The sequence below is a fragment of the Carettochelys insculpta genome, chromosome 10 (genome assembly GCF_033958435.1).
Source record: "Carettochelys insculpta isolate YL-2023 chromosome 10, ASM3395843v1, whole genome shotgun sequence".
Lineage (NCBI taxonomy): Eukaryota > Metazoa > Chordata > Testudines > Carettochelyidae > Carettochelys > Carettochelys insculpta.
This window is the reverse complement of record NC_134146.1, coordinates 42,557,623-42,578,468: the sequence shown is the minus strand read 5'-3', so window position 1 is coordinate 42,578,468 and position 20,846 is coordinate 42,557,623. Positions and strand designations below refer to the sequence as shown.

The 20,846-nt window shown below is 38.0% G+C and overlaps 1 protein-coding gene across 4 annotated transcripts in view; it reads right to left on the bottom strand.

Moving 5' to 3' along the window:
- Positions 1-426: 426 nt before the first annotated feature.
- The window catches only part of PIK3CA (phosphatidylinositol-4,5-bisphosphate 3-kinase catalytic subunit alpha), a 74,082-nt gene continuing 53,662 nt past the window's right edge, over positions 427-20,846 (bottom strand). For all 4 annotated transcript variants that reach the window (XM_075003651.1, XM_075003649.1, XM_075003652.1 and 1 more), the window contains 12 exons: positions 19,998-20,122; positions 18,869-18,950; positions 15,844-16,008; positions 15,136-15,239; positions 13,400-13,571; positions 12,937-13,043; positions 12,465-12,586; positions 11,663-11,741; positions 10,106-10,276; positions 9,428-9,545; positions 9,067-9,218; positions 427-7,536 (listed from right to left, as the gene is read on the bottom strand). In XM_075003651.1, coding sequence (XP_074859752.1) covers positions 7,266-7,536; positions 9,067-9,218; positions 9,428-9,545; positions 10,106-10,276; positions 11,663-11,741; positions 12,465-12,586; positions 12,937-13,043; positions 13,400-13,571; positions 15,136-15,239; positions 15,844-16,008; positions 18,869-18,950; positions 19,998-20,122 — 1,668 coding nt within the window. In that variant the 3' untranslated portion in view covers positions 427-7,265. The remainder of the gene's footprint in view (positions 7,537-9,066; positions 9,219-9,427; positions 9,546-10,105; positions 10,277-11,662; positions 11,742-12,464; positions 12,587-12,936; positions 13,044-13,399; positions 13,572-15,135; positions 15,240-15,843; positions 16,009-18,868; positions 18,951-19,997; positions 20,123-20,846) is intronic.

Sequence of the window (20,846 nt, the reverse complement as noted above, 5' to 3'; positions counted from 1 at the left end):
TTTCCTGTTCTCAAAATTAGTCTTGCAGACATCACCAAGACCTTTCAAATAAGCCTCATTTGATGTTGCAAGGACATGCTTTTCTTGTGGTAGTTGTAGCAAAAAAGCATTAGGAGAATTTTCAGACCATAAATCAACAACTAACCATCTAAATAATCCATCTTCATCAGTTAGGTTGCAACACCTCAAATTTGGGCAAACCACTATGCTCTTGTCATGGACAGGACATACATTTGAAGTCCAAGCGACCTATTTTGAGGATAAAAATCAGACCTACCTGGGAATAAAGTCTCAGCTTCTACTATGGAGAGGTTACTGCCTCTTTCTAAATCCACGCACAGGGTAATTATGAGTTTTTAAACAGGTGTACACATTTCCTCTGTAGTGCCTTTATTATTATTGTTTGGATTGCACTGAAGATGAACCACCTAAAATGTGCTCTAAATCAGCAGAAATTCCTTGAGTTCATAACCAACTCTTCCATGAATATGCATATTTCAGAATACAAAACTGTACCAACCATATTATTTTAATTTACTTTTTAGTATATACATTGACACTCAAAAATGGGATAAAAACAAATACACATCATGATGAGATACAGACTGCAAAGTTAAATAAAAAGCAGACTTTTTACAGTTTTGGATGAATATAAGCTACAATAAGTGCATAGGCCAAACAATTCTTGCTATTTGAGTAGCACAGCAGAAAGGGGAAAAAAATGGAACATTTTAAAGTGATAATGCAAGACTATATTCTCAATACAACAACACATGCATCTTGCTGTGTTTTAAATACTCTTTTGGACCATTACAAGTTCCCCCCCCATGTCGAAAAATGTATCATACCACAGAACCTTTATCCATAAAATGACAAACTAATTGCAGGGCAATATTTTTTTCTCTAGTTAATAGCTATTTCAAGGGATAGGAACTGCCTCTATTTCAGATTTCAAGTAAATACATGGAGGATCTGTGTTCTCCTCTTGATGCAGGCCCCCAGTTTCCAATAGCTTTCAGGGATTAACACATGGGCACCAAGAATAGAATACAGCCTCCTGGGCTCTATTCATCCAAAATTCTCTGCAACTCTGAGTAACAGTTATGAAAACAACATGAAACAGACTTTCAGAATTCCAAGCACAAGAGCCTTGGAAATCAGTTTGGGGCCAAGTGTTCAATTTTTTATTTATTTTTTACCACCAGAGATGGAAGCGTCAAAATCTCCCCTCTGTTCATAGGTATAAATGAAATACCCATCAAGACATGCTCTGGACTTTGACAGTTTTCACTAGCAGACAGGGGGGAGGGGAAATTTACAAGAAAATAAAAACAGTTTTGAGCCCACAATGACCTTAAGAGTAGAAAAAGAGGACTAGACCTTTTCCACTTAAAATAAACCATTAAGACCATTTTGGTCAGTTGATAATCTCTAGGAATCGATGAAAATTAAATCAAGCATAGGGATGAATTAAATGCATTTGCAGCTATGAAGAATCACATTTTGGCCCTGATGAAGTAGGAGAATAAGGTTTTTCCCAACTTGTCTTTACACAGCATGAGCTAGTCAATAAAACAGGGCTGCTGGGTATGACCACAGATTGGATCATTTCAGATAATGGGCCAGATTCTCAACTAGTGTAAATCAGCACAGGTCCACTGAAAAAAAATGGTGCTATCATAATTTACATGATCTGGAGATCTGGGCCAGATTATTTAATAGGATCCATAAGTAATATGGCATGTGAATTCTTACCTTGTTTATCGCCGCTAATGAGCATCACACCACACGAGTGAAAATAAGGACACTTACGCATGTTTCAGCAGCAAGTTTTGTAAGCATGGACACAAGTGGTTGAGTTATAAAAACAGTGAAATGTCCCAGGTATTGCTCACCTGGAGGTATCTATCAAGATTTTGCCTAGCTCCTGAACAAATAGTTTACATTTCTGAACTATGCTATTTTCTCTAAAATTCTTTGTTTTATAAATGCACTTTTGTTTTTGACCACAAGGGCTAAAAAGACATACCTCATACCTTTAGCATTCTATGCGCTGTGATTCTCAGAATTCAGATGAACATTCTACTCCCAATGTCATGTCAAGGACCCAAACGTGTCTGAGATCAAACTTCATAAAGCACTTACTGTCATCAGGGAGTAAGGAGAAAAAACTCTCCTTAAGATATCAGAGCTTTCTTTATACTAGTGATCCTTGAAATCTTAAAAACAAAAGCAAAAGGTCGTAAAACTCCTGGAACTGAGAACTGAATGAAGCTGGTAATAGAAAATTACAGGCATTTTTACCAGCCAGCGAGTGTCACCAACTTGCAATCAGAAACATTATCAGGGCTTGTCTATAGTTGAAGTTTTACAGAAGCATAGTTCTGACACTAGAGAGCTTCAGTGTACACACGACCTGTTGTTCTGTCAGTGTAGGTACTCCATCTCCCTGAGAGATACTACCCAAAGTCAACAAAAGAATTCTGTTGACCTAGTGCCATCCATACTGAGTTAGTTCGGCTTCCTGTGCTGCTCAGGGAAGTAAATTTTTTGCACCTTTGAATGATATAGTTAAGTTTATTCAACTTTCTAAAGTAGACCTGGCCTCAGCAAGAGGACAAATTAATTTTCATGTGTCACATGGGCAGGCAAGCAAAGACTAGAGAATCTTGGATGATGGGCCTAATTCTGCTCCCCCATATGCTGATGTGAATTAAGAATAACGCCATTAAAATCAGAGTTTCACTAAAATCAGTGTAAAGGTGACATCAGAATGACTGCAAGCCTGAAGTCTCTACTAAGTCTGGTTCTCACACACAAAGGGTTTCTACGTCCAGGCTCAATTTCTGATTAGTTAGTCAAGTTTTAGATCTCCACTGGTCAGACAATTTGCAGCCTGGCAGAGTGCAAAACATTTTGGACAAATGGAGTCTTATATAACTGGAGACAGCTTTGATCAAAGAAAAATAAACAGAAATATACTATTAGTATGAAATATATTGCAACATCAATTGGGCTTCAATAATCTGCCAGTGTCCACAGCTGTTTAGTATTGGTATAAAAATGTGGTTCTTTCAAGTAAAATTTTTAAAAATATGGAAGTTGTATTTTAAAACAAAAAACCTTAGAAGCAGCATATCATAATCGTCTTCAATACCACAAAGTTTTCTTAAAATGAAGCATTTTAAAGAACATAATTTCAAGTGGCTCTTTTGTTTTTAAAACTGGTCCAGCCCAGGTCTGTAACCTGTACAGACATGAAAAACAGGAGGAAAAATCACAATTACTGTTCAGCACAAACATTGAGCACACCAGGTATAAAATGACAAAGCAAATAAAATGCCCCAAAATTGTTAACAAACATGGGCTACTGACCACTATGGGGCTTAGATGGTTTTACATGAAGAAAAGAAAGCGAGAAAAATAATTAGAGGTTGAATACAAAGTTCTCTACATACTGCATAATTCTGACAGTGCCCTTAATAGCTAGGCTTTTTATATGGTTTCCACAAGATGCCAAACCACTTACAATTTTGGTTTTGTTTAAATACTTTTCATAAAATTAAATTATACTGAAATTGTATTTGACACATGAAGAAACTTCTGATGCACTCCTTAAAAAACAGAAAAGTGTGCATATGTAACTGCAGAAATTTCTTCTGTAACTTTATGGAAAACAAATATATTTCAAGAAAAAGCCAGCAGCAACAGCCTGTTTTGTCATTAAAACAAATATAGAGTTTCACAGTTGAAAAAAATTAGTTACATTGCTTTACAGTTCAATACATATTCCTTACGTCACTTTTTTAATGGCTTTGTAACAGAAAGTAAGCACAAATCCTGGGCTCCTTGCTTCTGATTAGACTTCTACTTAATTGGCTTCTATGGAAGTTTTGCTGAAGCAAGATGCTTAGATTCAGCCCAACACAAAATCAACTACTTTAGTGTTTGCACAGCTGGTATTCTGAACAGAGGGAACATTTTCAAAGCTCTATTCAGGTTAAATGTCAACTATAAAAAAAAAAAAAAAAAAAACTTTAAAAAAATCAAATGCCAAACAATCGCTATCAAAATCCACAGCTCAGCCACTTGTGAATTCATGATCTGCAAAGCAGATCCTTGTGTGTAGCTGATAGTGGGTTTGGTTCTCTCACACCCCACAGTTAGAAGTAACCCCATTAAACTCAAAACAGAATGGGGTGCAGTATAATTAGGGATTTTTTTTCTTTGCGTATACTTGCTTGTTAAAGGGAACCACTGTTTCAAGCTCCACATCCCCATCCATTATCTTTCCATGCTTCCATTTTCTTTGTTTAATTCTAAGGTTAACCCAAAACCCTATTATACCTAGATTGGCTACTCAGTATGCTTTCTTCTAGTATGTACTTAAGAACTCTTTTATAGCTTGTGCAGTGTGGTTGGAGCATCTCGGAGATATTGTGTCTAATTCTTCACAGCCCTGCAACATGTGCAAAGTGGGTGCAATACACTACCATTCTGATTTGGCAGGATTTAACACAAGGTGCAAAATATGAAGAATCAGGTCTATAAAAATCAATGCGTTTGAGTGGACCTTTTAGTTCAGGTCCTAAATGGCATTTTTCTATAGGGCATTATGTTCTCTCAATACAAGAGGAATCATAAGGATAATTAATGTGACACTTGAATAACATGCACCTCTCTGCTAAATCATGAATTAGGGCGTTCAGATTTTTGGATCTGTATCATTTAGTGTTTCTTACTGAAACTAATCCCCAATTTAAAAAAAAACTCTAGGACATTAGAGTGGGTTGACTGTAGACTACGTATATATTAGAGTAGTTACGTTCTAGTTACTACAGCCGAGTGAAAACATTCACATCTGTGCAAAGGGGCAGGGGAATTCTGCTGGACTGTTCTAAACTTTTCAGAGACAAGACTAGCCATATTTCCCACTCAAATCTTAGTATTTCTTTGTATTTTTCATGTAGACAGTGTTTTACCATAATTCAGTCAAGTACCTGCGTGTTCAATAACTGTAGGAATCAAATGGACTACAAAGGTATCTTAAAAAATACCAACTGAAAGCCTTCACTTTACAATCCCCAATTCACTGCTATCCACATCTATAAATGATTGCACATTTTAAAAATATTACAGTCCAACTACTCAATACTTCATAAATACAGCTTGTACAAAGTACAGTTTATTTATAAAGTTCTACTCTAATACCAACTGTCAGCATATGTTATATTACATCTGAATTGCACTTTGAGTGGTACCTACACCTGTGTGTGTTGGTCTGCGGGCATGTGTGCAAATAAACCCATCAGCCTAAAACTCATGGGCTTTGGAATTGACTTCAAATATTGTGATTCTAACTATTTTAAAACCCTGGATCGAATGTCATCCTCAGAATCCTGGATTTAGCAAGTTACTATAAAAAATGTTTAAAGAGTTATAAAAATGTTTCAGAATAGCAAGTTCTGCCTGCAGCTGTGAATGAGGACGATCTAAAAACCTCTGATAGTCTTCATACTTGCAAAATACGGTTCCTAACAATTAGATTATTCTCTCACTCACATTCTCACACATAGAGCATAAGAGAAAAACCAGAGTGCATGTGCAAGAACATGCATTCTATAAAATGTTTGTTTGGCAGCATTCACATGCTATGAGCTTTACAAAGTATTTGCTATAGGTAGCTGGTGATCATTTTAAAAATCAAAATTTATTTCTCATGTATTAGTTACAGAGATTTAAGCAGCTATGTTCAAAGGTGCAGGAAAGAGAACAGAAAGAGAAAAAATGGACCCAGAGGCTGAAGGTTTAACCATACATTCCTTGAACAGCCAGTATATCACTCAGGCCATGTTTACACTTACACTTGTTGATTTAGTTAGTCTGGTAAAGACCTGACAAGTCAATGGCAGAGTGCTCTTCTGTTGACTCATGTACTTCAGCTCCCCAAGAAGAGTAAGGTATGTTGGCGGAAGAGCATCTCCCATTGACACAAAGCAGTGTAGACATCACAGTAAGTTGACCTAAGGTATGTTGACTCCAGCTAAGTTATTCACGTAACTAAAGTAGCATAACATAAGTTGACTTACTGTGGTAGTGTAGACCAAGCCCAAAGTAATGTTAAGAATATTGCCTGAGATACTTTGAAGAGATTTGGGCCAAGTTCACCTCTGGCACAAGTGGGTATAACTCCCCCTGATTTTTGTGGTACTTGTATCCTCTTTCACCAGGGTTGAATTTGGTCCTGTGAATACAGCTGAACACCATTAGTGACGTTATGGACAATGGGAGTCTTGGACAGAGAACTGGGTTGCAAAATTAAATGAGTCAATATGGGACAAATAAGGTAAATAAAGAATATATATTAATAGTTCTTATATAAATACACTTTATAAAAATAATCTTTCAATAATTTTAATAACTAACCTTACTCCAGGCTCTGGAAAAACGTGTGAAAAAGTCTGTGTTCAAGTTAGATTAACTCAAACCCCAAAATGAACACTACAATGTTTTGTTGCACTAAACCCTATCCTGCCCATTCAAGTTCTAAGTCAGTCATTTGGGATGGAGGGGACCAGAGTTTTTGTAAATCTACAATTTTCTTCCTTACAAATACTGTCCATGAAAATACCATATACTGCAGGTGTATTTCCTACTCCTTTCAATATGGTGCTGATGAGAGACCCAAAAGTCAAAAGTTAATTAAAACCAAACTATATTATGCCTCAGACTAAATTTAAAGAAACCATTCCCTCCCATTAATCTTAAATCTCTGAGCTGCAAAACTCCTTCAAGTTTTAACACTAATCCTGCTATTTAAGTAGTCATGAAAACACTACGTTTTCTTCCTTTTCAACTCTTTGAATCCCAACACAATCTTTATAGTGATGTCAGACCTACTGTAATATGAGAAACTATTTTTGATGTTAACATGATTTTCCTTTTCCCATATTCTCCAAAATAAAACAAACAAGACAAAACCCTGTCAGTCTTCGAAGTTTACCATTTTGGGCTTAAGGCATAATATGAAGTTGCACATCACACAAAAGCTTAATTTTGAAGTGTACAGTTTTAGTGCTATATGAAACCCCATTTTACATTGTTTTTGAAAAGTTTCTGAATATTTAATCTTTGCTCTTGCTGTAAATTCTAATGCCATCTGTGGTTTGTGCAATTCCTATGCAACCAGTCTTTGCTGCTGACAAGTATTAACAGTGCAGTGTAGCACCCATAAAGTGGGCCATCAGTTTCTCGTCACTTTCATTTCAGTTCAAGGCATGTTGCTTTATTGTGTGGAAGATCCAGTCCATTTTTGTTGTCCAGCCACCATGATGAGCATCATTCATCTGCTTCATGAAATATTCTAGTGCTTCTTGCTCACTTTTGTCCAGTGCAAGTGTCTTTCGAATGTAGGCAATATCATCAAAAGATTGTAATTCTGGCATTCCTGAGCCAAGCATCATGGAGAAGAGATTTATGAAGAGATTAGCATGCTGCCGAATTGCTAAGTAAGCCTTATAGCACATCTCCTGAAACCTTGAAAAGAAAGACAAGAGTGGTTCATTCAAGATAGGGCTATTGGATCCATGTTATCTTTCATTTTTAGATGCATCAGTAGGTTAGAGACAGATGAGCCACTATAAAAGTTTGAGAGGCCAATATAATGTAAGTGCCACAATGGCACTGGAAAAATTTTCATTGTATTTTTTTCTTCAATTTCCTCCACTCAGGGAAGATCTACAGTTTAGTTGATCTAATGTAGGAATGTGAAAAAACACCCACTCCCACTCCCCGTTTGCCTCCCCCAATGCAAGTTTTGCACACTACTGTCCACACCCAATGCTATGCCAACAGGAGAGTGTTCTGCTGATGACACAGCTTATTCTTCTTGCTGAGGTGGAGTAGTTATGCCTGTGGGAAAGCGCTCTTCCATTGGCACAGCAGGTCTTCACCAGCTGCACTACAGTAGTATATTTGTGTCAGTGCAGCTTCACTGATATAGCACTGTAGTGTACATTTGCCCTTCCATTAGGTTAATTTCCAAGTGATTTTACAGTGCCTAAGCGACACCAGGTAAATTGCAGATAGGGATTTAGAACAGAGAGCCTATTTTCAAGTAATAAATTTCTCAAAATTTAAAAAAGGTGAATTATTTAGAAACATTTAAGGAAATCCATCAAGTTTGAGTTATACAAGTTTAAGAAAAATACGTTTAAGAATTAAATCAAAATTGCTCATGACAATAAAGTTTACTAAGATCCATTGTAGTTTTAACACACTTGAATAAAATCACATTTTTAATCAAGTAACCTTAAGTGGTTATGTATGTGTGTGATCCAGGAGAGTCAATGGGAGTGGCCGATCACCACCTTGAAGGACCAAGCCCACCCAACTTGAGCACCATATAAACATCTACCCAGAGTAGCTAATTGGAGGCACCAATTTGTGTACCACTGCTGAAGTAATGTGAAATTGGATGCCTGTATGGCTGTGTCTACACTAGCCCAAAACTTCAAAATGGCCATGCAAATGGCCATTTTGAAGTTTACTAATGAAGAGCTGAAATACATATTCAGCACCTCATTAGCATGCTGGCAGCCATGGCACTTCAAAATTCACGTGGCTCATCCAGACAGGGCTCCTTTTCGAAAGGAGCCCGGCAACTTCGAAATCCCCTTATTCCTAACAGCACATAGGAATAAGGGGATTTTGAAGTTGCCAGGATCCTTTCGAAAAGGGAGCCCCGTCTGGATGAGCCACGTTAATTTCGAAGTGCCGCGGCTGCCGGCATGCTAATGAAGCGCTGAATACGTATTTCAGGGCTTCATTAGTAAACTCCAAAATGGCCATTTGCATGGCCATTTCGAAGTTTTGGGCTAGTGTAGACACAGCCTATGTGTTTCTTTGTTACTTGAAGCTCTAATACCTATACAAGCTCTTATATGACATACCTTGATTCAGGTCAAAGTCTACAACATTAAAGAGCATTGGTTCTTTATTACAGCTAATAGAAAAAAAATATATAAAGTGATTAAATATTTTATGTGAAAATTATAAATGGCTTACCTTTCAAATTCTCTTGTTTTGGTACACTCTTGGGCTCCTTTACTAATTACTATTAAGAAATCTTGAGTTAAGACAAATGGCACACGCTCTCGTTTGTAACCAAATTTTTTCTTCTTGTGATCAAGGAAGTGTCCAAAATCAATGTGAAACAGCTTTAAAGAGGGAGAAAATGGTTACAAGGGGTTAAAAATTATTGTGCTTATTAAACCAGATTTCACAGTAACATCAGCTCATCTAGTCTTTGCAATGATTTGTGATACAAATGCCAATAAGCCATATAATTTGCATCTACACAGAACAAATGAGATGGCATTGTTAGTGAATATCTGTAGAGACATGTTTTTGCAAAATGGTATCTTACTTGTCCATCATCTTTTACCATGATGTTACTATTGTGACGATCACCAATTCCCAATATGAAGGTAGCAACACAATAGCCAGCACAGGAGCGTGTAAATAAATCAATAGCTGCATCATACCTGTTGAAAATATACAAGGGGTGTTATTCTTTTGACGTTACAACACCACAGCAGTGCAGAAACAACATGAATCTTATGAAAGATGTGTATGGTAGTTTAATGAAATCACTCAAAACTATTTGGATTTTATTAAACTAAATCAACATGCTAAAAAGAGCTTAAGCTTTCTTGGAACCCAAAATATATGTAGTAACATCAAAAAACAATCTCACAGAGCAATTTCCTTAAAGTCATAGAAATTTTCACTTTGATAAGCTACCAATGCAAATTCAGTTTTAAACCATGCATTTGTGTAAGCATATGTCTTAAATTGCCAATATTTTCCCTAACTGCTGCACTGTCATCACATCACACAATGCCTTAACCTCAAAAAGGGAGCTACAGATAGCAAAGATACCAGGCGGGCAGTATTGACATGCAATTGAATTTCACGCTTCAAGAAGGGGATCATTAAATGGTTCTGTTTTGTGACCTTCATCAAAACAAAGCAACCTTCAGCCCCCATAGGTGAATTAAAAGAGAATAAGTAACTTAAAAATAATAATTAAAAAAACCCTCACATTTCTCCTTTGTTCTTGTCCTTGAGCCACTGATGTAATGTGTGGCTGTTGAACTGCAATGCGCCCTTTAAACCTCCTTTACACTGAATCTGCATAATTGTGTGAGAGCTTCTCACCACCTCAATAAGCCCCACACAATCACCAATAGACAAACAGCCATATGGCAACATCCTGGAAGAAAACAATTGTTTTTATAAACAGCAAGTTTTAGACAGAAAGCATTTTAAACAGTACAAAATATGCACCTTCTGGGTGCGTCTACACTAGGAATTAACTTCAAAGTTAGGCACTACATAGAAGTAGCCAGCAGAGTGTCTACACACATTTACCCTTACTTTGGAGCCCAATTTTGAAGTCCTTATTCCACTCCCCAGAATGGAGTAGTGTCCTACTTTGAAGTTTAACTTCAAAGTAAGGGTGTGTGTAGATGCTCAGCTTCGAAGTTGCTTACTTCGAAGTTGTACTTTGAAGTAAGCAACGTGGAAGTTATTTTTGTAGTGTAGGCACAGCCCTGGTTAGCGACCTTACTGAGATCAAAGCCATCTACTCCTACTTTATTTCATGAGTCTGCTGAAAATACATTTGAAAACCCTATAGCTCTATTATCAGAAGTGTTGAGAAAAAAAACTGTACAAGAATATCTGGGTACAATAACATGCATGACTGTGGCTAGGGCCACTGAATCTAGACATTTATTTCCTATTTTTTCCAGTAAGGAACATATCAGCTGAAAATTACTAAAGATCCTGTATGTTATACTATAACTTTAATTGCTTCAGAATATCCAAAATACTGTGGTCAAAAACTGATCAATGTCTCTCATGAAAAAATTCTGGTGGTCTCAGTCCAGTTCCAGGGAATAGCCATCAAGTAAGACTAGCTTAAAAACAGCATTGCTGGTTTTCAAGGGTTTCCATTACAATTTTATAATATTGTCAGGAAAGAATTCTGGAAATTTATTTTAAATAGTTTATGCAGACTTTTCTTAAAGCAGGCTTCACATAAGAATTATTCTGTATTCTGTGTTCCTCGTAGCAGTCAGGATGTGCTGAACATTCCCTTAAAGCAAGGATGAGCAAATGGAGCTGGTCTACCAAGGCTACGCCCTGATGGGTCCCCTCTTCTATATTTACCTTAGCCTCTGCTGCTATTGGGCAATTACAGCTCTTGTTCAGTGGTGTCACGGTCCATGCCGCTTCCCACCAAGTGGTGCTCCACAGACAATAAGAGCTGTGATCACCCAATATTTACAGAGGCACAGATAAATATTGAGGCAGGGGCCTGTCTGGGACTAACCCTGGTGGGCTGTTGCTTTTTTATTACCCATCTGTGCTTTAATATCTAGGGACTGGCCTGCCCTGAGTATTAAAGTTTGAAGATCTGTACAAAAATATCTTGTAAGTAAATATAATATTTGGAAAGTTCAATCAGTAATTATTCCTAATATTCAGATATACTGGGTACCTGTTTTTCATTGAAAAGGAAATGAACCATCTGTAGTAACCAGACTAAGCAGAAAACATGAAGGATGGCACTTGAGAATACTCTGTTGCTTACCGAAGATCAAGACCCTGATTTTGCCAGATGTTTTCCATAATTCGAATGATCTGAAGTGTCAGCATGTCCTGACGTAAATCTGAAATATTCAAGTGCATACAAATGTTGTGCATTTTATAAGATCAGCATGAAACTTCTTGCAACATGCAATTATTTATTCCCCCCCCCCCCCCCAAAATATTTTAGACTGGAACAGTCAGTATGTTGTGTATTTCACTAAAATTGTGTTCTCTAAAAACGCATTATGTTGAAGTCAAAAGCAGCTTTTAAAGTCTAAAAATTAAAAGTGTTGTTAGTTTCAAGACAGATTAGTAATATACAACCTTAATCAGGCAGATTTTAATCAGACATATCAAACATGGCTTTAAAAATGACAGCAACTGTTCTAAAGCATTTTAAAATTTGAACAGTATTACAGTGAAATAATAGTGACTATGGAAATATTACACAAATCACTTTCAAAACAATGTACAGTACAGTGCATGTGAATAATATTCTAAAAGGAAACAATTCAAAATAGTGTTATAAAAAGAGAATGGGTATTTGAAAAAGCATAGTCTAGAAGCACAGCTACAAAAATACTGTGCATGTGGGTTCTCATTTCTTACATACTTATTTCTTAAGAAACTCAAATGAGCAAAGCCAAACACCACTTTTTTTTTTAAAACATATATTCCATAAATTTTGTAGCAAAAATAATTACATAATTAGGTCACGTATGAGAAGAGACTTTTATATATTAAAAAACACACAACTATCTGAAATATGTTAGCCAGGATATATATGCATTTTGTGCCCTTACCATCTCCATTTTTAAAGATGATCTCATTGTTTTGAAACAACAATTCAGACATAATATCTGGGTTTTCCCAGTTCAACCACAGTGGCCTTTTTGCAGAGGACATAATCCTGCACTCCTCAAGCCTATAAAAAAGATAAGATTTCTTCTAAATAAGTGTATTGCTGACATTAGTGAACTGTACTTTTATAGTATTCCTCCTCCCTCCACCTTTCCTTCCCCCCACCCCACCCCCAACACTTATAGCTGATATGACACTATGATGGGCTAAGGCTCCTCACAAACACTGCAAGCATTATTCAGTGAGCATTTAAAGATATTTTATTGATGTTACTGGTTAAGGTTTAGAAAAGAATCCACCATATGATTTTCTTAGTACATTTGCAAATTTTAATATATTTTCCAAGATAGACTCATTTCAAAAATAGGATCTACTTTACATTTTTTTGATAAATTCCAAAAGGGAAGAACATACCTGAGATTTCCCAGTTGATGAGCAGGGTTAAGAGGAGAAATAAAGCCTTGTAAAGCATCCATGAAATCAGGCCGCCTCATTTGCTCAACAAGGAATTTCATCTGTACCTGAACGGTAATCAAATTTAATCTGAGAGGTTTTTTTGATCATATGAGAAAAACATGCTGAGTTTTAATTTTAGTTTGAACTGTAAGTTCGTGTAATGCAAGTGTTAAAAGACAAAAAGCAAACAATCCCACAGTAGCCGTGTATCACGAGAACTGAAGCATTATTTTTATACTACCTATAAATTAATTGTATGATAACTTCTATTTAAATGGCCTACTCAGCTGGTCAACCACACTGGGTATAGTAAAAATATTGCTGGTAAGGAATTTTCTCATGTTTTGGAATAAAAAAATATCACACTGCTTGTTTTAACTATTAAAACATACTAATTCTTATATTCTGGTAGCAATAATACCTTCTGTGTCTCATCCTTTTTCTCCTGCTTGAGAATATCTGTAAGGTTTATCAGTTTCTCCATAGCTTCCACCTGCCTGCTCAAATGTTTTAGGTACATTCCACATGCTCGACAGTAGGACTCCAAAAGTAAACCGAATCTCTGGCTTACATTTTTATTGTGCATTTCAGACCTATAAAAAGAGAACATTTACCGATGTTACCATTTAGAGTCTATGCTGCCCCAGTGCTCTTTTTCAGTGGGCACCATTTGCAAGAGACAGGCTACACAGTTGCCCTTTTCTTGGAATGGAATTCCAGAATTCAGCTCATTGTCAGATTGACTACACCAAGCTACAGCACAAAGAAAATGCTGGTTTTGGTCTCTGCTGTAGACCCCAGTCTGGGAGCTGTGATCCCCTGGCAGACAAAGTGAAAGAACAGCTTCTTCAAAAGAGTACGATTTACTCATCCACAGGAACATAACAAGCAGACAGACAAGGGTTAAAACATCAAAAGCATACAACCTCTCTCAAATGTGCAACTAGGTAGGCCCAGTTTAACCTTGATACCCTTTCCTGTTTTCCCAGGGTCCAAGTTACTCCCTGGTTCTTCAGGCCTCTATTCCTGACGCAGAAGCCCAGCTTTTCAACTATATTCAGTTCCTGCACTGAAACACTAAACAATGCCAAGTGAAGCTCTTGAATGACCCTGTAACGCGGCTCATCAGCCCAGTTCCACACTAGTGAATGGAAACCTCCAAGAAATTATCAGCCCCACTATCCATTTGAATACTATCCCTCAGGACTATCTTCACTCAGCCATTAACTTTTGGTTCTTAGAGCAGTAAGTCAGCTATTGCTAATTTCAATTAATTACTCTTTAGTCAGCAGCACAGCAACCTCAAAACCCTATATTTATGTGGGAGTTATTGATAATCACACTATACATATCCAGGTACTAGTTACTACTACTAACTAATAAGCAATCTATTTAAAATTTCATCAACATATCACAACCTATTTTGTAATTATTCATTACACTCTGAGCCATGATTTATGCAGAAAGACATAGCATCATGGGACTGAAAAGGACCTTCAGAGTCATAGGCCCGTTCCCTGCTAAGTATGATGTAATATAACAACAAAGGTCTAACCAGAGGACCAGAATAAGTATACTATAAAGCCAGAGTGACTGTTTCAGTAAACATTAATTAGAGGACAGGTCAGACTGAATCAGAACAAAGACTAGGGAAGGAAGGAAAATGAAAAATAGTGGTCTTGAAGCAGAGCACACTATATTCATTAGTAATATTAAATGCAGCAACAAGATACTGAACAAATAAAAATTAAAAGCTATTGATCTTTGTATAAGCCTTCCACTGAACAGTGGAAGATCTACTGTGGATTGTGAAAGCACGGGGCCCTAAAATGTATATCCTCAGCTCATTAGAGAAGGAATTCAGTTCTCTTCTGTGACTGAGCATGACATTCCATACAATGTTGTCTGCTTTAAAAAAAAAATCTAAAAATAGATAAAGGTTGGAAAGATACAGAAGATAATGAACTAAAGTAATAACTGATTTGAGAATTAGTTGTTTTGTGAATCATGCTGCTTGTATAAAAACAAAAAAGCTTACAGTAGGTAGTAGCTTAAGAAACAAAAGACATTTTAGTCTTATATTTCATACCTCTTAACTACTATGGTATAGCTTGGTGGACTCCACCATTACCCAAAACATTTCCCAAACAAACTTACTTTAAGTGCCAAAAGAAAAAATGTCCTATCCTTTGATTGGTCAGTGCCTTCTTGAGTAAAAATCTCACCAGCAGATTATCCAAATATTGTTCATATTTCAGAACCTATTTATGGGTAAGAAGAAATGAGAATTTGGAGCTGTAGTTTTCATTTTGCAAATATTCCAATGGATAATACACATCCAGACTTATGCTATATAAAAGAGCCACATTCTAGAAAAGCATTTTGTTTTATAACTCAAGAACGTCCGGCGCTCATATTTTAGGAGTTCGTAAATGTTCATAGGTGTTGTTCCAACCCTGCCAAACAGTACACGCATTGACTAAGATGCAAACTTACGACTGGATGTTTCTTTATTGTTAACTGACACCAATCAAATTTTAGTCAAATTTTGCTAAGAACTGCCTCAGGGTATCAGCTCATAGTTCCATACTACAGAAAGACAAATGGTCTGTTGGCCAATCTGAATCAGCAGAACAGCTCTGTATTTCCATGCAGGGATGTAACAAAACTTTTATCCCATTACAGCAGAATAAGCCAGATCTGATCTTTCAGGGTTAAAATTACTATATTACCTAATCCCCAGAATAATTAATGAATGACTGTTTTCTTCCTATTGCACAAGATAGAAGAAGCAATAATTAAAAACAAATGTCAACAACAAATAAATATACATAGACACTAATTTAACAAAACATTATAGGATACCTGTACTAGCTGGATTAAGTACTGAGACAGTTTGTCATCTGTCAAATATTTCTCCAGACACCGAACTGCAAATGCTCGCACCATTGGGTCAGGGTAGTTGCAGTCCAAAAGCTCCATTGCTTGTTCTGGCTTGATTGGAGGCCAATCTTTTATCAAGCAGTACATCTATGTGGAACAAAAAGAGCAACCCAACAAGAACTCAAAACATTTTAAGCAGTTGCATGGATAAAAACAATAGTTGTGAAATAAACCTGTGCAAGACCAGCAATCATTTTCCTATTTAAAAACTGAATTTACTCTTTGAACTCACAAATGACTAACGATATAAACTACAACCTGTTAAATATTTTATCCACTTTTAAAAAGCTATAGTAATTATTACAACCTCAGTCATTCCATAGTCACTTATGTCAACCCAGTGTGACCCACTGGTTAGCAACACATCGGGGACAGAATCAAGGACTTCTTGCATTAACAGCATAAGTCTCTTAATTGAAACAGCCAGGCTCTGTAGCTGTTTGTTGCAACAGACCCATATTATCTATGGATCATCAACAGAGTGGGACAGAACACACACCAACCAATGGGTTGCACTAACCCAGTGGTAAATCTGGAGCCATATTTGCAACCACCCTTAAAAAAAAAAAAAGAAGAGCCACATGCCTACTGGATGGACTGCGCACCACCACAAATATATAATTATAATCGTAACCAAATACTCCACAATTTTTTCAAATAAATTCTCAATGCAACAAAAGGGAAATTTAGCTAACTTATTTACTGCATGCATTTAACTGTCTTGTCAGTGTGATGTATGGCTCTCCCTCAGAGACAAGCTTGATAAAGCTGGGTTCTATGTCTGACATGGCAGTTCAAAGGGACTCTCACCTGTGTATTGTAAAATAAGATGATTTCTCCTGTTACTTTTAATCTTTGAAAGTGACGGGGAGGATGCTTCACGTCTGTAAGTGGAGGGGAACACTGAAATAAACCATCAGTCTAATTTTGGAATTTCTGAAAGATGGCTTAGTAATTTCCAGAAATTCACATCTGTATTTTGATTGAAGTGGTGTGCCAAATTCATCACAGCCCTTCAATTCCACAAACTACATCAACAGATCCACATCTCGAATTGTGAGCAGATTTCTTCCATTTCAGCCATGTCAATGAAAAATGGATTATTCACCAGAAGCAAAAGTTTGTCTTATTTCTTAAAAATCACTGAATCTGGCATTCTAATTCTCATTCAGCTCATCCAACACATAGCAGAACTGCTTGTGACTCAAGGGGGCAACATCTAGAGCTTCAGGGTTTTGACTCATCACTTCCTGCATGTCTGAAAAAAAGATGGTAGTCAGCTTTGCTGACACTGCTGTATAGTAACTCCAGTTTGACAAAAAGTGTTCTGACAGCTGTGTATAACTTGTACGCTGTCTCAAATTGGAAGAGGCAAGGCAAGAGTAAGTACTGAGAGACATTCTGAAGAAATACAACAGAGAGGAACTAGTTTGAGGTGCCCAAAACCAAAATTTGATCAGCTTCTTCATGCCCAACAATAAATATTTTGAATGGTTCACAAACATTGATAAAATGGTGTAGCATGTGTCCTAATGAAAGCCATCTTTTCTCAGTGTGCAAAGCCAACTAAACTGGGTGTCAAAATAATCCTCAAACAAAAGCTGAAATTGCTAGCGATTCTTCAGCAGGTCCTACATAATTGATCATTTGAACTACATCTGTCGTCATGTCAATTTAGAAAACGAAACCTGGCAAATAATGCTTGTTGATACACAGATATGAAAAAATATTACTCATCTGTTTTCAGCAAAGCTACTGCCCTGTTTTTCCTAACCAAACATAGCAGGAGAGCTGTTGTACATTACTGCTCTAATTTTTTCTGGTTGTTGAATGTTTTCAAGGTGTCTAGTATGGCAATTTTAATTTCCTTGCCAGTTGTTCCATTCTGTAGAGGAACCATGTTTAATAAGTCTTCCATCATGTCAAGATCAGCAGCTGTAACTCTGCCAAACAGCAGCAACTGGGGGATATCATTGATATTCAGACTTTCATCCATAGCAAGGCTAGCAACCTCAGAAAAAACCTTTCCATGAGGATATTTCTGATATGTTCTGAGATAGCCAATGTCCACCTCAACACCTTTGAATCAGTGAGCTGAAGTTTTTTCCACCTCTTCCTCAAACTCCTTTTTGTCAGGGAAAGCATCGAGAGCCATTTATTAAAATGCAATGTTTTATCATGTCACCATCAACCTAGGGCTCCATCCGTTTCATTATTTCATGTGTGATTTTGCACGACGCAGTTGTGACTTTTTTGCTTGTGGTAACATGAATCATGTTTTGTTGTTTTACTCTTTGCTGCTTGAGATTTTTAAAGTCTCTCTTCCCTGAGCTCACGTCCCAGTGGAAAACTGATGCTAAAGTTTGGATGAGTAGTAACGTAATGCCTGATTAAATTAGATATTTTGACTTGGGCAATGAAACTGTTGCACACTAAAGCGGATGCATTTACCTCCACTACTGGGAACAAAGAAGTCATCTTTCCTACTGCTTTCTAAAGGCTCGCTACTCATCTTTGTACTTGTGGTTTATTTGTTGCTTCGCAGTGTGTAATTTCCTGCCTACACAAGGGGTACTAATGTCCCCATGATTGGTCAAAGAATTCTAGTTGGTTTTTAACTGATCTTGGGAAGGGGTGGGGGACAGTGAGCGCTCCTTCCCTCCAGAAGCATTGGGAATCAACTCTTTGTGGTACTCCAGGAGGGAGAGGGAAGGGCAAGGGCTCAGAGCACTGCAAATCAGCTGTTCAAGGTACTCAAGAAGCGAGCCTCGAAGAGCTGCAGGCTATATCTCAAAGAATCACATGCAGCTCTCAAGCGGCAAACTGAGTATCACTGCACTAGCAGAATATATATCTTTAACCATTGCTCACTTTCATGCCAGTTGAAGAAAATCATAGTTTAAAAATTGATAAATTTTTGTGAAGTTTCTTGAAAGCAGTAGATTACCTGGGCTACTTCATCTCTAGAGTTCCATTTAACAGACAAAAGTAGTTTTGGTAGAATTTCTGGGGTATTTACACAATAGTGTCTGCAAAAGAGAAAAAAGTAACTTGCATGATGAGGTAAACAGTAAGTAGATTTACTATGATCACAGCAGACTATGGCCCTCAATCCTGAAGTATTACTTAACTTTATGCCTACAGAGTCTCTATGAAGTCAGCAGGGCTCTGCATGGGCACAGGCATCTGTCCATATAGGTAAGTTTGCAGAACTGAGGCACATAATGATTAAAGGTTGAGCCTCTGAAATCTGAGGCTCTCTGGTCCAGCAACATATGTGAAAGCCAGGAGTGGTGGCCAGCTGTGAGTCCTGTGGCAGATGCCCCAGCCCGGACGAGGAAGACAGCAGTTAGGGAAGTGGGAGCCATGGCTGGGAAGCCAGCAGGAGCCATGGCTGGGGGAGGGAGTTGGCAGTGGCCGGGTAGAAGAAGCTGCGGCCAAGGTTAGGGGAAACTGGCAGCAGCTGGGGCCATGGGAAACCAAGCCTGAAGGAAGCCAGCAGTGGCTAGGGTGAGGGAAGCTGGGACCTTGGAAAATTGGCAGTGGCTCAGCCGCGAGAAGCTGGCAATGGTCGGGGCAATGGGAGCCACGCCCAGGGCAGCAGAAGCCACAACAAGCTTGAGCCAGCGGTGGGGAAATTGGGGCTCCAGGGAACTGGCAGGTGGTGCCATAGAAAGCTGGACCGTGGCCAGGGCCCTGGGAGGTGGGGGCCAGCCTGGAATGTGAGGAGCTGGGGCTGCAGGAAGCCACGGCCAGGGCTGGGGGAAACCAGGGCAATGGGAAGCCCCAGTGGCAGGGGCTGCAGGGAGCAGTAAGCAGAGAACAGGTCAACCACCCAGCAGGGAGTCCAGGAGCAGGGCCAGCAGGGAACCATGCCCCTGGTCTGGCAAAATCCCTAGTTCAGGACCACTTCTATCATCTGCTTTCCTCCAGAGTCTTATAAAACTAATATATGCTTTCCTAAAATGCTAACCACAGCAAAGCAGAACATCTAAACAACAGGTCAGAATTCAAGTCAATCATGTGTTTCAAGAAACTGAAGAATTCTAGAACCTCATTTTTATGATTCTTTATACCTGTGGCTCCAAAGAAAATCCTTCTCTTGCTCAGTGATTTCAGATAGGGGGTCTCGTGTACAAATCGCACGGAGTTGTTCTTTATCACTTTCTCTTAGTTCATTATCTCTGGCTATCCTGTTACTCTGCAAAAGATAATCGTGCATTATCCTTCCACACACTTCTTTCTGCTCTCATGCAAGCTGCACACGTGACGTAAACATAATATTTGTATATAATGTAGCATCATTTATAGTCTATTACAAAGCTGTTAGTTTGTTGATTCTTTCAGTCTGGAAGTGCAGCTCTGTATATTTAAAAACAATGGGAAAGTGCGAGCTTTATAGTGCTGTGATTTTAGTAACTGCTTACAACTGCTGCCATGGGCAGAGATAACATTCTAAAGGAATTAGATGGATGAAGGGACAATAGCAGTTGATACTACCATGAACTGAAATTATAGCAAGAGCCCCATAAACTACAAGATAAAAGTGACAGATCAGTCCCCATTTATCAAACTGTTTACAACATCCACTGGAAGGGGGCAGCAAAAAAGCCAAGATGGAAGAGGAGAGTGTGGGGGGAAAATAGGGGAGAGGAAACGTGGAAGATATCCAGGAAGCTATGGAGGGGGGGGGAGAAATCAAGGAGAGGGTTTCAAATTCATTTCCAATGCGACTGTAAAGCCAGTTTTCGTTAATACTGAACACATTCCCCAAAAGGTGCAAGGGCACTCAAAGTAGCCCACAGGGGAACTGGATGCATATTGGGATAGTGTTCAGTTCCATTTCATTTCTTGTGCTCAGAGCCTGTTACACAGATGAATTTTAAGAAGATACAAAAATCACATATACCAGCTTGGTCACTCAT